This window comes from Misgurnus anguillicaudatus, chromosome 18 (assembly GCF_027580225.2).
Source record: "Misgurnus anguillicaudatus chromosome 18, ASM2758022v2, whole genome shotgun sequence".
NCBI lineage: Eukaryota > Metazoa > Chordata > Actinopteri > Cypriniformes > Cobitidae > Misgurnus > Misgurnus anguillicaudatus.
In genome coordinates this window covers 11787214-11805740 of record NC_073354.2, presented here as the reverse complement: position 1 = coordinate 11805740, position 18527 = coordinate 11787214, and the positions used below count along the sequence as shown (strand labels likewise).

Sequence of the window (18527 nt, the reverse complement as noted above, 5' to 3'; positions counted from 1 at the left end):
TTCATTTAGCAAATTCTTTATGAAGTGATGCAATAAATGTTTCAAAGCTAGTGGATTAAAACAGATGTTTTGAGTTTCAGCCATTGGCCCGTAATGTCTTCGCATTCACTTCAGTGCTGTGCATGCATAAAAACATTTATTGAATCGAGTTTTAAAATTTCATAAACATCACAAAGCTTGACTTCAATTTTCTTTATTTATCTTACGTATCTGCATATAAGTTAATACACTTCTGTAGCTACAAGATCCCAGCTCTTAGCATCTCAAGCAGCACATGACTATGTTTTAAAATGCAAATTCAAAAAGACAACAGTGAACATTAACTTTGTGTACAGAGTTTAGGATTTGAGCATTTACACAAGAAATAATGTAAAAGTTGCACACAAATTGTCTTCCTCTTTTTACAATCTATCAGTTAAGGCAGTCTTATGTGCCATTATATTTTTTGAATCTATTCAGTGCTGTGAACACAAAAAACGAGACATTACTTACAAAGGTAGAAAAATAGTTTCTCTATTAAAACATTAAACGGACACATCCACTGAGAAAGAAGATGTGACCTCATTTCATCTTAAACCTGTCATCATGATACATGACTAGATAGTTTATCCATTTTGGAATTTGTTGGTCAAAGGAATTAAACCTTAAAAGTCACCTGATATGGCAAATTTTCAAAATGTAATAGTCTCAGGTTTTCCCTGAACGTGTCTGTAAAAATTCAGGTCCAAATACCTTTAGACCAATTTTGGTTTTGAAGAAAATGCGCTGTTTTGGTTTTGAGGTGTGTCGCTTTAAATGCAAATTACTTGCTGCTTTCTGCCCCATGACGTCACCTTCGGCGAAAGTGACTCCGGTTACGCCAACTGAGTGACAACAGCGGCAAAATTTGTGTACAGTGTAAAATCAGGAAAAAAAGCGTCTAAATTGGAAAAAGTTGTTGTGCGATACTAACAGATTTAACAAGAATTCGGAGCTATCGTTATACAGACTGCCAAGAAACACCGAAAGGAGAAGTAAATTGATCGTCCATGCCAACGTCCACTGACCACAGGTCGGTTGACAAGTTATAGGATCACTATCAAGTGCAACTAAATTTAATTTTTGCCGGTAATTGTCAGTTATACTGACATTTTCGCGGCCGTCGCCAGAACAGTCAGCCATTTTTTTGAATGTTTTGCCACACAAAGGAGAAGTAAATCAGTAGCAGTAGCCATATGTCAGGTATGTAAAATTTTGGGATAAAAAAATCCTATAAAAATACACCAAATGAATACTCTTATTCTGTGTAATGGCAAAGTTTTGTCAGTGAGCCTTCATTAAAAACATCATTATGATGAGACTTATGTTCTACAAAGGTGGGGTGGTTTAATAGTGTTAGGAAAGACAAACATATAAGTCAGGAAAAGCAATCTTGCCATATGCCAATATCCACAGACTACTGGTTGTTTGGCAAGTTGTTAGGGTCATATGTATAAAGGCTAGATGGTTACGGCGGAGTCTCTAACGTCATCACCTGGCGGCCATCCCACCACAGGGCGCGGGCACTCGCAGCATTGTGTTTGAATGATGCATGCACTTTTAAATGACCACAACCTGCCCAATTTTCTACCAATTTTCATACGGGTTGGTTTCTTACAAACGTTATTAACGTGGCTATAATTCTGGATGCTTTAACATGTTTCATGATTTTTTTGTTTTAGTTTCAAGTATTTAGTGTCATAGGTACATCTTTGACGTTTATAGCAAACGAAACCGTTTGAAAATCGGTAGAAAATTAAGCAAGTTATGGTCATCCAAAAGCACCTGCACCATTAAAACTCAATGCCACGAGTGAGCGAGCACCCCGTGGCAAGATGGCCGCCAAATGCGGACGTTCCACTCAATTGGCCAGCAGCGCGGGCGAGACATCTAGCCTTTATACACATCTATGGTTAGGATCACTGTTAAGGCTAACTAAATTAAATTTAAGCTGATAATAGTCAGTTTTACTGTCGTTTTTGCAGCCATTTTGTTGAATGTTTGCCCATTAACAGGGAGAGCTCCGGCGTGGCCACGTGGAAAAGTGATGTCAATGCATACCCTCTATTGTTTTTTATATCATAAACATACGCAATTTTTAATAAGACAATCACTTTACTTCATTGTTCATAATGAATGTGCTGTAATGAATTATGTAAAGGTGATTTAAAATACAAATTATGACCCAACTGTGGTCTTTGAAAAGTTGTGGGTGGGGCCTGCGCAAAGTGATGTCAGTTTGATAAGTAAATGCTTGTCCCATGAGACTGTTGAGGTATTATGGGGATTTTTTAAAAATAATGGAGTGGGCAGATTGGTTGTGTACACACACATACGATACCCAATTATGTTCAAACAACAAATAAAATATTAGGTGACCTTTAAGGCATTTTCATCACTACGAGCATCACAGACAAATATACAAAAATATAAATTCATTTAATAACGTAAATAAAAGCAGTCACTCGGTATTGTGTCTGTATGCTTTTTCTACATTACCAAGAACGGTCATAAACAGGTGTTTTGTGATTTAATGTTATCAGGAAAATATTACCAACATCATCATTATTTCTGTATGAACCTGCCTAATATGTTTTTCAAACGTGAAATTGTCTTTTTTATCCATGAATATATAGCTATTTTCCTGATTGGTAAAACATCACAAAACGCTTCTAGAAGCATGGCAATATAGAAAATGTAATCTGATCTCTGCGCTTTACTCCTGCTTGCCTAGCCTCACATTATAAGATACAATGTAATAGTTATCCCAAGCATACAGCTTCCTGTGGACCCGGTTGTAGTCCACCATGCTGTTGTAGCGATAGCGGTTTTTGAAGGGAACTGAAATCGCTTTACCCTCGCTGGTTGCAGTGTCGTACATGTAATTTATGGTAGTGTTTGGTGTGGTGTAACTAGCGATCGTGTACAGCTTGCCACAAATCATAAAAGCATTAGCGACCGTTGACTTGCGGATCTTAGTCTCCCACGTCCCCTTCACCTCCAGAGTGTGAGGGTCCAGCTGGGAGATCACAATGGCGCCCTTGGCTTTGCTGGTGCTGTAGATGGCCCAGAGCCCATTTTCGTCTACTGCCAGGTCAATGTCCGTGTAGCCCCCCCAGGAGTAAGGGAATTGTCCGTGGAAGCCAGCATGGGGAAGATCACGACGTGCTGCGATGCTTTCGGAGTGTAGATCGTACCTTAGGAGTGTGCGGCTGAGTCTGCGTTGGTAATACAAGGACCCTTCGTACATGGTGGCACCCGTGCTCTCCACAGCCTCTGGCAGAAGGAGGACTTTAGTGGGAAAACCACGTGCCAGCTGGTCCATGTTTTCATACCCGAAGAGTTGACGGACTTCAGAGCCCACTGCGTCGATGCGCCATACCATCTCAGAATCGTAAGGTTCTTTGGCTGCTGGGTCTTGCATCCAGACACCATACTTACCAGCAATAGTATCAGCCTTGCGATGCGTCTCAGGTTCGCTTACCCACACAAGGTCACCACAACCTGAGGAAACAAAATGTTGCATACTATGGAAACCAGCTATAAACGGTGACCCTGCCTGTGCAATCCAGGCTAAAGTCTCATAATCTAATTATGAGATTAGGAGCATTAAAATGTTAGATTTCAATCTTTGAAATGACCTTACTCAATTGATATTAAAAGGTTGAAATTGGACCTTAACAAACTAAAATGTGCTAAATGTGTTTAATGGAGGAAGAGAGGACATCTTGTACTATCCCCTCTAGTGAACATAAGAGGCAAACTTGCTCTTTCTTAAAATATGCTGTAAGAGATAGGTGCAGGGTTAGGGGATACTTGGCAGGATTTAAAAGACTTGTCTGGAAACCCCTGAAACTTGCGGTCTTTGTTAAGCAACATGATAGTATCAAGTAATCAGCGTTACCATTTTGGCGCCTTGCTAAACTTACACGACTCCTTTTTTAAACCGGATTATTTTAGACTCATCTGTAAAAATAGCAGTATTTGCGTTAGTGCTGTCAGCAGGAATGAAAGCTACGTGCATGGTATCATTTCTTGAGGCACCTAAATGTTAAATGTAAACTTGTTTTGACAGTCCATTTGATAGTATGGGGTATGATGGAGGACATGTACCTCATTGTGGCTCTTTGGCCCGAGAAAAGATCGCAGCAATTAGCAACATTACCCAACTTCAAACAATCCAATCAGTTTTCTTTGGACGAATTCAAGCCCAGCCATACCTTTTTTTCATAGCAAAAGTTGTTTCACTCGGATGTTACCACAGGAAAAATAAGACAATCGCTACTTCCATTTCATGGCGACTTTAAGGATGATCACAACCTAATAAAGCGCCCCAATTTGAAATGCCCCAACTTGCCAAGGGGGGTTCTTGGGGTTTCCCCCTCTGGCCCCCATAACTCTGGAATCGTATTACACCAAAACGAAAAATTTGGTTTGTCCTAATTAAACGTTTGTGCCATGAGCAGATTACGCAAACAAGATTAAATAATGTATGCACGCTCTTTAGCCCCACAAACTTAACTTCCTGTCTCTGTTTGTGTAATGGTCTAGCTAGTGGCTAAACTGAACTCTGGAACAAATACCTCGTCGAAAATAACAAATGTTTTCATTTTTCTAAAGACGAGGGGAAATGGCGATCATGGATTACTGCTATGTGAAGGGAGGTTTGGGAGCTGATCTGTAGTTAACAATGTAGCTCAGTGTAGTTTTCGATATGCTTTAGCTATGATTTGAACTAAGGTAATTTACTTGTTATTTATTTTGCTTTTTATTAGAAATAACCTACTCTTAAAGGACTCTATTGCTATTGATTCTTTGTGGAAGTTTACTGGAAGTTATATTTGTTCCACAAAACCCATTTGTTTATGTTGTTACTGCTAAATCCGTCTATGGTCCTGTCCCATATGGCGCACTTCATGTGAACTTTCGGTCTCGTGGCCTTAAATTGCACGTGCTCACTTAGTCTACAAGTCTGTAGGGCAGGGTTCCCCAAATCTTACCCTGGAAGGCCGGAGCACTGCAGAGTTTAGGTCCAACCCTAATCAAACTTACCCACCTGTGATTTTCGAGTGATCATGAAGACCTTGATTAGCTTGCTCAGGGTGTGTTTGATCAGGGTTGGAGCTAAACTCTGCAGTGCTCCGGCCCTCCAGGGTAAGATTTGGAGAACCCTGCTGTAGGGTGTCCCATCTGTCATTTTTACGCTTTGAAGTGTGCTCATCAGCACCCCCTTTGCACCCTTAATGCACTCTTTGGCGAAGCCCGCATTGCTGGAGGCTCCACGTGCTTTACCAACCCCGAAGTCCTTGCGAAAGAGCACTCAAGACAACGGATGGGAGGAGTTTACACTGATTGTCAACTTCTCTTCCTATTTCCGGCGTGACGCTCGAGTCTGTCCCAAAATACAACTCCCGTGCACCCTCGTGGACTCGCGTCCAAAGTCCCTAAAGTCTGCACTACATCATGTCATCAAAGTGTGGCTCTGGGGAAGTCCACAAGTCCGGAGTGTGCCATTTGGGACAGGGCCTATATGTGGGCCTTAAAGGTGTAACATTTACCTTTGATGTCCGCTGGACCTTCCAGATTCGGTGCAGAAACTTCAGTCACCACGGCTGTCAGCTCCTGATATCTTGGACGCCAACCAGGATCTAATAGAGCAGAGCAGTTAGTCAGAAATAACTCAATTGAGATGTGCACACAAAGTTGTTGAGGGCTACGTTTGTTACTATCAGAACAACCCATGACAATGACATAGCAAAATATATATATATATCTTTGTGTGTGTTCCCATTTACCTGGTAAACTGACGGTGTCTCCTTGTGTATTCCCTGGTCTGGATGCAAGGGGAGAGGGTCCTGATAGGCAAAGAAACAAACAGCTTTATTTATCTTATTATGTGGACTGCAAGTGACAATAAACCCATTAGAATGAGAGCCCACACTTCAGAAAAAAAAATGTCCCAAGTTGTCACTATTTCAATACCCTTTGAAAAGTCCTCCTATATACCATTTAGGTACATGTAGGTATACTCTGAGGTATGGACTCTTTAGGTGCAAAGGAGTACTTTTTGAAAGGGTACCACCCCAGTGACAGCTAGGGACCTTTTATTGACAGTGCATTGTGTCACTTGACTCTTAATTGAGCTGAATATTCCATAACAGAAGTATAGATTTCAAGTATAACAAACTTATTTACTGAGCTCTCCTGGTATTGATTCTTTGGTATCTTGGTTGCCCGAGAGGGACATGGTTTTGGGGGACTGGCAGTCAGGAATCCAACAGGAGGAAATAAACAGCTCTGAGTAGATTCCCAGCTGTCACATAGACCCCGGACCTCCTGTTACTCATCCCAAACCGAGACTCCAACACAGCACACATTTTCACAACCATTAAATATTTCTTACTACCTATCTCAACCTATGTTTAGTTAAGAGTTTCGATATGTCAGCTTTCGACTCACACTCACATTATCCTCAATCTGCTACTTTGTTTGTCTGTGCCATTTTATTGCCCAACAGCTAAACCGCCTCAGTCATTCTCAATGACAAACCGTGCTGGCACATTACCATTAATAGATGATCGGGTGCGGACATGTTTACGGCCTTTCATAATAGGCAAAGATTACACATTGTAACATGGACATCTGGAGTCTGACGTTGATTGGTTGCTTTGACTTTAGATGGCACTGATGGTTTCTTGCTCAGACTTGCAGTGGTAGGATCTGTTGTGCACTATACGCGATCCCCTATAATCAACGCATGCTCACCTTAACAACAATCGCGTGTCATTCCTAAAGTTTATTTGCGTGTGGATATCGGAGTGAGCGGGCAGAACCTCTGGTCTGAAGCAGCTGGTTGCGTGTAACAGGCTAAATTATTCGCAAGGGTCTTTTTGCAATTAAAATCTTGAGACTTGAGTCTTTGTTTTACTCTTCGGATGGTTTTGGGTCTTGCAACATGAGTTTATAAAGTAACTGCCAATTCTTATTACGATTCCTTTTTCTTTCGCAAACATCTGCGTAAACATTTCAGGAAGATCTCCAGAGGCGGGCAACAAATTGGGAGTAGAACTTCTGTATCCCATTTATATTTAATGAGGTGATACTGACAACATCCATATGCCTGAACCCAACTCTCAATTTGTACTTTTATTTAACAAACAAAGTCTTTATTTTTTATTTAACAGCTGTAATTTCTTCTTTCCTGCATTAATAATGATACAGTTGTAGCTACTGCGAGTAAATGTAACTAGTTCTTGTAGGTTTAGGTTTTATTGTATGTATTTGCAAAGTAGGATGTTTTTGTTATAAAGGACTGTGAATCGGAAAGGAAAACACTTTCACCTTGATCCAAGAGGGTGAGAATGTACAAGACAAATGAGTTGTTTTTCTTTCTATTCTCAAAGGCTCTTGAAGATGCTGAGCCCGTCTTTCTTCGCAAGCAGACCTACATGCTTTGTTTCCTGTTTTTTTTTACATGATGTATGGTGCAGATGTGAGGAACCAGGGCGCTGAGCACAGGTGTGGAAAGAAACTCAAAACATATGCCAAACATGATCAAAATAGTGCAGTTTTTAGGTGGATTTAGTATGGAAGCAGCCCTGACTGATTTAATAGATACAAGAGGTCTTGCTATATTTTGAATATGGCATGGTGAATTATGGAATGACCATTTTTGCTTTAATATGATTGAATGACAATAATGTTCACTAAATATTATTACATTGCACTCTGAAATGCTTGATTCTGATTGGCAGGTCACAACATTCCAAGGTTTATCATTCCCACACTGTAAGAATTCCTTGTTGCACTTAAAAGTTTAGTTCACCTAAAAATGATACTTCTGTTGTCATTTATTCTCTCTTATGTTGTTACAAACCTTTATACATTTCTTTGTTATGATGACCACAAAGAAAGATATTTTGAGAAATGTTTGTAACCAAACCGTTTATGGACCCCATTTACTTTCAGGTTCGCGGTTTGGTTTTTTTTGGGTGAATTTTTAAGTTTACTTAACCTGAATTTACAATTAATTTAAACTACACATGGTCATCCGGGTACCGCGATTCACAAGTGCAGTTAAATTTTTATACAAATATGCATAATTACTATCAGTTATGTGATTAAATTGACAAATGATTGATTCAAATTGCTAATTGTGTCTTGGCTTAAAGCGGATCTGTAATGTTTTTTCCTTGCACAAAGTTTACATTTCTTACAAATAAATGTTATTTCATATTCATACTTACTTAAGTAGTTGTGTAACAAGTGTGATAATGTACAGGCAGCTGGTTGTTATCTTAAAATAAATCCCTTCAGGGTGATTAAAAATATATATATATATATTTTAAATTATATTTAAATTATATTTCAAAATATAAAAAAATTGGCCTAAAATATATTTGCTGAAATGTATTTTTTTTCACCAATATATTTTTTGGCCATTTTTTGTAAATAAATTGTAAAACATTAAAAAAATATTTAGCCCTCCATATATTTAAATCCAAGGAAATATATTCACGTCCGTCGTATTGGAAGAAAAACTTTGTTTATGTTATGAACCTGTAAACATAACAGTTTTAAAAAGGTTTAAATTAAATATATTTTCAACTTCAAAAATATACTTAATAAAATTAACTTTATTTAAAATATATTCAGGAAAAAATTATTTTTGCCATATGGGATGTAAAATTAGAAATATATTTGCATTCACTTGAAATACATTTTGAAATATATGTTGATATATAAAGGTTAAAACTAACAAAATATATTTAACTGAGCATTACTTTCTACCCAATGTATTTAGCATATATTTAAAATTTATTTAAAATGTATTTTTGCCTTATGGGTTATTGTATTTTTTAAAATATAATAATACTTAACCAGGGCATGTTTTAAACTTACTGAATGTAAACCTGCACTAAACCCCTAAGCAGGAAGTTAATCCTGACCTCTACCCCTCCTCAGTCAGTGTGGTCTGCTGGGAGTTGTCATAGAGATTTTACTGCTGAGTGTTAGTACTTATGTTTAATCACCTCTGTGGTTCAAACCCAACACCCTCACGTGTCTATTTCTCATGTTACCCCACTCTTTTAGACTATGACAGACAGGAGGATCTCTCAAAGAAGTTTTGGTTTTATCACTAATTTACCAAAAGCAACACGATTGTCAGATCTGCTCACCTGCATACATACAGCAATGAAGGCATGAATCATACTCTGCCATAGTGTCAACTCTCAAAGAATAGGAACAAAAGCTGTCACTGGGACAGTACCCAGTTTAAAAGGTTGCATTATGGTACCAATATGTACCTTTCAGCCTTCCTTTCCTTTTTATAGTCTGTGGAGCTTTTTGTGCGTTAAAGGTCCTTTATGAAACCATACAGCCCAATAAACAGCCTTTATTTTTAGGAGTGCATGCAGGTATAATTGTGAAAAAATACACACAGAGACAGTAAGGGTCTGTTTAACTGTGCCATTGCTTCTCGGTAGACCCAAGTGTTCCCTCTTCACCTGTTTACAAGTAACACCACACAAAAACTGACCACTAACTGTAAGGGCTTCAATGTGTGAAATCACAGAAAAAACTTCAGGATTGACTTATTATTGCAAACAGACAGAATACAGTAAACTAGAGATAGTTACAAATAACTTGTTGTGACATTTGGATCAGATGCTCCTAATTACACTAAATGAAAAACAAACCACTTTAAACAGTTTTAGTATACAAATATACGAGGCACATTGAAATTATTTACATTGCATTTACATTTAGGCATAAAGCAGATGTTTTTATCCGTGCGGTTTTATTAAAGTGAGGAAAAAAACAGAATGATGCATCTAAGGGAGGAGTGCTCATATAAGTTACGTTCAGTTTACAAAGTTTCAACAGAGACAGCACCTGTTTTTATAGGCATTCAACATCTGTCAAGTTTACATGAAAAAGATTAGTTTTATAAGTGGTTTGATTTTCATGTTGTGAGGGATGCGACTGAAAGGATGGAAGAGTGATTTTGTGCACTTTATCCGAATGTGCAATGATATTTTCTGTTTTACTAAACATAAGTTTTTGTGTGGCGCTTAAAAAAAGTTCTGGGGATGTAACCACAGCAACACCACACTTAAAAAACTTAAAAAAAAAGATAGATATTGTAAAATGTAGTGGAACTGTACGCTTTCAAAAAGTACCCCTTTGCACCTATAGAGTTTGTTTTAGTACCCCAGAGGTACATATTGGTACCAAATGTATACATATCAATACCTAATGATACATTTCAAGACCTTTTTAAAGGGTACTGCCCCAGCGACAGCATACTTGATTATTTTTCTGACATTTTTTCCTTACTTCATTATAGACGTAAACATCAAAAGTTTATATTTTAAGATAGTTGACATTATATTGCACCATTGTCCTACCCATTTTTTTTTCATCCTTCACTCTCAGAAAAAAGGTACACAAGTTTTTGTCACTAGACAGTTCATTTTAATAACATTAAGGTACAGATTTGTACCTTGGTACCAATATGTAAAAGGTACCGCCCCAGTGACAACTTTTGTCCATTCATGTACCTTTTTTTTGAGAGTGTATAATCCACATTCAGTTTGATGATCAGTACTCACCTGGTCCCAGTCTGCGCATGTTGTTATTCACGGGCACTCTGGGAGGAGGCGTGCAGGGTTTGTTTCTCAGCTCTTCCACCTGCTTCTGTAGATCCTGGACCTGTGTGTCCAGTCTTTGCTTGTCTCTTTTGAGCAGAGCGTTCTCTTGCATTGCCTGGTTGTATGCATCCTGGAGGCCAGATCTTTCGGAGAAGTCCGGCACGGCTTCCCCTCCGGCCAGGCGGTTGACCAGCGCCTCCAGGATCCCCATGCGAGACTTTAGGGACTCCATCTCGGGGCTCGATCCCATTGATGGACAGCTGGCTTCAGAGGGACTGTCCACCGTGAAACTGTACTGACAACGGCCACTACGGTCATTTCCCCGGTGAAAACTAGCACTGCTCTGAGCCTGGGTGCCCATCAGCAGGGAGGAAACGCACAATATTGCCAAAAACCACATGTTGTTTCTTTGACCGTGTTACTGTTGACTGATGTCTACCTCTTTTTCACCAGCACTAATCTGGTCCTTCCCGTGCACCTAACAAGCGTAACCAGAGCCGCTCACTTCTTTGGCATTCCTTTGATGACCTTTCTAACCCGAGTCTGTTTAGTCGATTTCTTTTGATCTTTTCTTCTCTGCTTCTTGCTTTGGTGGTTGATATGTTTGATTGTGTCTTCAAGTCTGAAGTTAGTTTGTCTGAGTCTGGGCACGTTACACTGAGACCTATTTATACAGTCAGGAGGAGAGGGAGGGAGGGAGAGGTTGAAACGGGGACTGTGGGAGGGTCAGGATGCTTTGGGCTGTAGGGATTCGCCCTTACAAACAAAAAGATCATTCCAGAGATCGTCCTACACCTCCACATTTTAGAGAGCATGTGTGGGATGATTTGGGAGAGATTTGTTTTGCTTTGTGTGAAGGAATGCATAACGGCCACAGGTGAACACAGGACTTAAATGTTATTTAATGGACCTAAGGACTTTGTGACAATTATGTTAAACCAGTTCTGTTAAAGCAACACTAAAGAGTTTTTTACCTTAAAAATAACGTTTCCAAAATAGTTTCAGTCATTCATCCACTCGAAACAGTGTTAACAGCACGTTCACATTCGCTTTGCAGCCCTCTATTGGCCAAAACCGCACTAAAGAAGTTTCCAACCGTCGGGTCGCGGTCCTGTAGATCGAGTGAAAAACTACAAAAACTTGCTTTATGGCAGACCTACAATCCAATCAGAGCCAGCTTTGCTGCAGTAGGCTAAATTATTTACGACAGTGGTAATGGACAATTCCGCTTCCAACCTGTAGGGGGAGCAAAGAGCAAAAACTCTTTAGTGTTGCTTTAAAAGTCATCAAACTTAAACAACATTCAACCTCATGTTGATTTTTTACATTATTAGTGTCCTCATGTTTACGCTAAATGTTAAATGCTTGAAAACAAATTCCTGTAAAGGAATGTTTATCAATTTTACAAAAAAAATCTTTTGAAACGGCACAAAGTTTGTAAAATTTGTCAAAATAACATAATTATTTTAATAAAACAAACAACGTCAATGGCAGGTCCATATTTAGATAGTATGAGAAACATGCGTGTGTGTGTGTGTGTTTCGGAAGGTAACCACTGAGGGGTGCATACCTCTCTCTGCTTTCTAATTTGGGTGTTGTGGTGTATCGGTTTGCTGCAATAGATTCACTGCCAGGGGATCTCGCTGTGGGATATCCAAGACACTGCTAAGAGGGGGTAAATTTGGATTGGTTTCATGGTGTTGGTTTACGTGCAGAGTTTCAGTAAAGGGGTTAGAATCTGACTCAAATAAGGGGAATGTTGTTATTGCATTATTACAAATCTAATGATCTAATGAGCATCTGTTGCTGTTATGCTATAATACGCACATATCTGTACCTTTACCCTCCCTATTTTTCTCTCACTCTCTCTCTCTCTTTCACTTTTTTATATATGATATGTTTGCCCTGATTAGTGGAATCTTTCTAACTAACTAACTTCCTGGCCATTAATTTTGTTTCTGTTCATGAGCCTGAATTTCTTCCTCAGTTCTCCAGTTTTGCGCTGCTCTCAACCACCAGGTTCTGACCTTAACTGGTGAATCAGAATGAACAAAGTCAATTCAATTTTATTTATATAGTGCTTTTCACAATTGTTAATTGTTTCAAAGCAACTTTACATGAGTAGATGTAGGGGAAAACACAGAAAATCAATAGATAATATAAGAGGTAGAATATAGGGCTAAGGATAAACCGTACAAGCAAGCGTAGTAATAATGTAAAGTATACAGTAAAGTGCTAAGTTAAGCCAAAGTTGGCCGACTCTCCCGGGGACGAGAAAAACCAAGTGGGAAAAACTCCTAGAAGGACAAAAACCCTGGGGAGACCTTAATATATATTTAAGCAATATCGCTCGAGTAGGAGTGATGATATAGAGCTATATCACACGACTCCGAGAGCGATATTGCTTTTATACAACAGTTCGACGGCACACGTTTGAAAAACGAAAACTAGAAAACAACAACGGAGTTATTTTAAAAGCCTCTTTGTTTGAGAACTACTTCTTCCGCCACGGATTTAAGGGCGGCCAGAATGACAGGTAACACTTTCGGCTGCTTTGAACCTCATAATAACTCAATGGACAGATAGGCGTTTCTTTATATTAACGTTTATTGTTCACAAAGTGTAGTTTTAAGATTAGTTCAGTCGAGAATATATATGTATTATATTTAAATCTTAAGTCGATTAGTAAAGATAGCGCCTGTTTGAACAATTGCTTAGTGAGATTCGGTATGTATGAGAACCAAAGCATGAGCGGATGTCAGTGTTCACTCGCCCCGCTGACCACCGCCCTCTCTGGGCTACATCTCTGACAGGGATTCCCTGGCTCTCATGTTGGCGTTGTTTGTTTTTGATGGTCAAAATGAGATCAAATCAGCAGTATTTGGTGTCATGATAAAACTATTACTTGTTTTCTTATTCATATTTAGTGTCTTTTGTGTTGTTATTGTTTTGGCGGGAGGTAAAAGTTAATAAAACTAAACTTCTATAATGTTTCTATTGGTTTACCATTTCATCTTAACGCGATACGAGCACTCGGTTATTATTAGACTTCGTTCTTGTCAGTACTATATAAAACTGTTTTTTATAAGTGTCAGAGAGATGTTTTTGCATGCTGTTTATAAATATACCAGTGGCGATATCTCATAACATGTTTTAATAGTCACGTCACGATTAAATAAATGATCAATGTCCACATTTAAAAGCTGCGGTGCTTACCTGCAGTTCCACGGTGTTTTCGCGTTCTGATTAGAGATATAGCTCCAGAAAATGAGTGTTTACATTCCTCTTTCCAAGTGTTAAACGTCCACACGATGTCACAAGACATTACTCCCATTAACTTAAACGTAACATCCAAGAGCGCTGATCTTTGATGGAATAATAACTTCCGATTGGGGATTCACAGACTGATTTACGAGCTAGTGAACTAATGAGACACACGGAGAGTGATTCAAAACAGCGTGGTTGTGTGTGTCCGTGTGTGCCTGCAGTTTTTCAATTCAGAGGACCTCTATTCACTAGGTGGCGGAATGATACGAAAGGTGAAGCGGTTACTGTGCCGTTATCAGTAGAATATTGCACGCCTCTTAGCCAATCAGATTCGAGAACCAGAAAGAACTGTTGTATAATTATATATATAAACACGGTAGGGATAGGAAGCGGGTAAGCGGATTAAACTGGTTCAGCCGGTGGTCGTTGGTCATCACGTTGAAGGACAGCCAGTAGATCAGTGGTGTGATGACCTTCACAGCAGCAGGAACTGGCTCTGCGTTTTTGGCAGGAACAGTCTCCCCTGCATCTGACAGCTGTTAAAAACTTTTCTACTTTCGAGGAAAGGATGGATCTATGTGCATGCATTTTTAATATAAACATTTACTAATAATATACTACTATATAACAAGCCCCATTACTAAACGCAAACGCAACTACTGCACACACGCACGCACGCACGCACAAATTGTTTTTTTTACATATAACAGGGTTCCCACGGGTCCTTGAAATCCTTGAAAGTTTGTGAATCTGGAAAAATAATTCAAAGTTTTTGAAAATATACATACATAGATAAAGGTCATTGAAAGTGCTTGAATCTATTTTATGCAAGAAGTTTTCTGGAAAAAAATCCATATTATTTCCTGTGTAGTGTAGGATAATATCATAACAATTCAAGACTTTTTAAGCACACATGCTAAACTGTTCACTTTAAATGCTTATATCTTCTGTATGCGAATGTTGATTCATACCAAAATGCTTTTTTGCATAGTTGTGTTTGACACATGAAAATGTCTCGGGTTACGTATGTAACTGTTGTTTCCTGAGAAGGGAACGAGACGCTGCATCTCCCTTGCAATACTTCCTGCATCCCTGTAACCCCATCTTTGGCAATATTTCAGATAGCGATATACTCCCTGGCTCTCACGTCACCCTGTCTTTGTCGTTAAGCCTCACCGTTGGATATAAATGCCCTGGAGGCGTTCCCAAAGTTTCACCACAGTGATGCAGCGTGAGTTCCCTCGAAAGGAATCTGTAACAATGTATCTTAAAAGGTAACACGATGTAACCTTGATCTCACTTGAAATGTGTTCCCACATTTAGTCCTTGAATTTGAGGGTATTGCACCTGGAAAGTCCTTGAAAGGCCCTTGAATTTGAAGTTAACTAATGTTACCCTGATATAAGTTTAAAGGAGTATTGCAAGATATTTACACTTTTTGATGTATATATTAAAAGTTAATCCAATAAACCCAATGTGTATTTGGAAAAAACCTTGGGCCATAAAACGTGTAAATGCATAATTTCAAAGAAAAGGAGACAAATGTAACAGCTGTGCTACAATCTTTTGGTAGAAATATGCTTGGAAGTTGAATATGACAATTTTTTAACACCAGATTTTACACATAAAATGTTATAGTTATAAATAGATCCATCTGGATGGATGTATACATACAGTAAATATGGATGGTTGGATGGATATATAGATAGATAGATAGACAGAGAGATAGATAAATAGATACATAGATAGATAGTGTCTTTGGGTTTCAACACCTCCACTTTTGACCTCTTGACCTTTCTTCAGGACTGGGTGCTCTCACCCTTTCATCTCTCGTGTCTGTTACCACATCAGATTTATGGCTCTGTGCAGACAAGATCATACTTGCAAATGAAATAAATCCTTTATGTCAAACATTCATTCTTTTCGAATAGCTGTAACAAAAGTCGCCTGAATGTGTACAAAAAGCGGATTAAGTAAAGCTTCATTCATTACTTTTGATTTCTGAACTGTCCATACATCCACAAGCTTGTTTCAGATCTGTTTTAAAAGATTTTAAAGCAAACAGTGTTTGTTTGTTTGTGTGTACAGGTTTGACTTTTTGCAAGGAGCAGTTTTTAAAATATCCTCTCAATAGTACCCTTCCAAGTCGTTTGAAACAGTTTAAAATTCTCATTAATCTTCCCGATAATGATTTATGGTCTTACACTGTCAACAAGATTTTGTGAGGGATTAGGTTTAATAGTAGAGTTAGAATAAAGAAAATATCATTAGCTCTATATGAAAACAACGCAGGTATAATAAAGCAAACCGGTGTGTATGTGTGTGAACATTTGTTTCTGAGTAAGGAACGCATTTTAGCAAGTTCAGAACTGCAGATCCATATTAAACATTTCTAGCGTTTATTGTCCGTGCCAATATAAACTCTCTCTTTATTCATGTGATCTGCCTGTCTTGCAGAATACGGACAAAATCACTGGGATAAACAGATTTAGACACATTGCCTAGGGAGAGAGCAGAAGACTTCATCTTTAATGAGTATTTTCATAGTGTTAATATTCGAAGGCTTATTGGGAATTTATTGACGCAAAACAGAACAAATCAACCCTTAGTAACACAAGTGTTTAAGAATTTGATGTTCCAAACAATTTAATTCAAACATGCACAAAATAGACTTTTTTTTCTGTCTTCAGTCAGAAATAATGGTCACTGGCAGTACCCTTTAAAAAGGTCCTAATATACCATTAGGTACAGATATAAATTTGCTACCAATATGTTTCTCTGAGTACTAATATGTACTCTTTAAGGTGCAAAATTATCCTTTTTTAAAGTGTAGCAATGCTCTACCAACCACCCACATTTAGCATTGTGGCAATGTAAAAAAATCAAGTTATTATTCATAGATATTCCTGATACATTCATACTGGAAGTGGGTGAGTCACAGAACGATGGGAAATGATAAGAATTTACTAGGAATGGAGAGTTTGGACACAGTGAGGCTCATCGGTATTTCATCTACATCTTTTGAAGGGTATATCAGCCTTAGCAAAGCTGTTTGCTGTGAACACTTGGGAATCAAAAGCACATGATTGAGATGAGAAGAACAGACAGAGGCATAAAAACGAGATGAAAGAGCAAAGCGAAATGTGAGGAATGTAATAGGAGTAAAACGAGAGGATCAAACCAGATCTAAAGGGGTTCAACTCCTGGTGTTTGGATTAAACCTTTAAGCACTAACCAAGAAGTTGATTTTTAACATAAAAGACAAAATACATAGTGCTTTAACAAGACTCAATAAACCATACAGAAACAATGACAAGGCAAAGAAAAAGATTTGGCCCAGCACATTCTTTAAGCATGAATGTGAGATTAACAAAATAAAATTTCTTTGGTCTACAGACATAATATTGATCACTTTGAAAGTTGATTTTGTTGTCGAAAAGTTTAAATCAATCAGAGTAATAAAATAAATTAAAGCCATTTCATTTTGCATGTATTTATCACAAATGTGACCCTGGACCACATACCAGCCATGAGTAGCAATAGCCAACAAAACATTGTATGGGTCAAAATTATAGCTTTTTTAATGCCAAAAAATCATTTGGATATTAAGTAAAGATCAAGTTCCATTAAGATATTTTGTAAATGTACCGTCAATATATAAAAAATATTTATTAGTAGTAATATGTGTTGCTAAGGACTTAACCTTGCATCTGGGAAAAATATTGTCCTATCCTAACAGCTTATTTATTCAGCTTTTATGCGTTTCATACATTATATAATGTATAAATCTCATTTTCAAAAAATTGTACCCTTATGACTGGCTTTGTGGAATTATGAAAACATAACCCCTGTTGCTTTGTTATTGTAAAACATGTAAATTAAAAGTTTGAACTTTTACTTTGTTAAAAGTAAGGACAGAATGGACAGAAATGTTACAACCCAGTGTTGACTCAAAAAGGGACGGGCCAAGCAGCTGGGACACAATTAACCCAGAAAAAATATATCTAATAACAAGTTTGTGTGTAGAAACATACATGCATTAAAAAGGAAATAAATAACCATTCTTGCATTAATTTTGAAAATATTTATATTTGACTCAACAATGGGTTAAAACACCCCAGCATGGGTTAAATTATTTTGTCCCTTTTTGACCCAACGCTGGGTTGAAAATTAAAAATTAATTACAATTTAATATATGTATATATAAAAATGTATTTATATGAAAGTGACTAAAATGACTTACATTGCATTCAATATATATTAGTGCTGGGCAAAGATTAATCACATACAAAATAAAAGTTATAACTAAAAAAATGTAATAAAAAAGAATGAAATAAAACATTTCTAAAATGTATATATGTATTGTTTGTGTATTTAAATAAACAAAATAATAACACACAGCACACACTAATTTATTATGCAAAATTATTTTAATCATATACACACTAATATTAGTGCTGGGCAAAGATTAAATAAAAGTGATTTTGGCATAATGTATGCTGTGTTTTTATTAATTAATAAAAACGTATTAATTTATTAATAATTATTATGTATATGTAAATACACACACATTCATGTATGTATTTA

The 18527-nt window shown here is 37.7% G+C and overlaps 1 protein-coding gene across 1 annotated transcript; it reads right to left on the bottom strand.

Annotated features, from left to right (window-relative positions):
* Positions 1 to 177: 177 nt before the first annotated feature.
* myoc (myocilin) lies at positions 178 to 11335 on the bottom strand. The gene is made up of 4 exons (XM_055185882.2): positions 10635 to 11335; positions 5814 to 5873; positions 5577 to 5666; positions 178 to 3522 (listed from the first exon to the last, which is right to left on the bottom strand). The coding sequence occupies exons 1-4, from the start codon at positions 11071 to 11073 to the stop codon at positions 2735 to 2737; spliced, it is 1377 nt and encodes a 458-aa protein (XP_055041857.2). The 5' UTR covers positions 11074 to 11335; the 3' UTR covers positions 178 to 2734.
* Between the last annotated feature and the right edge of the window lie 7192 nt (positions 11336 to 18527).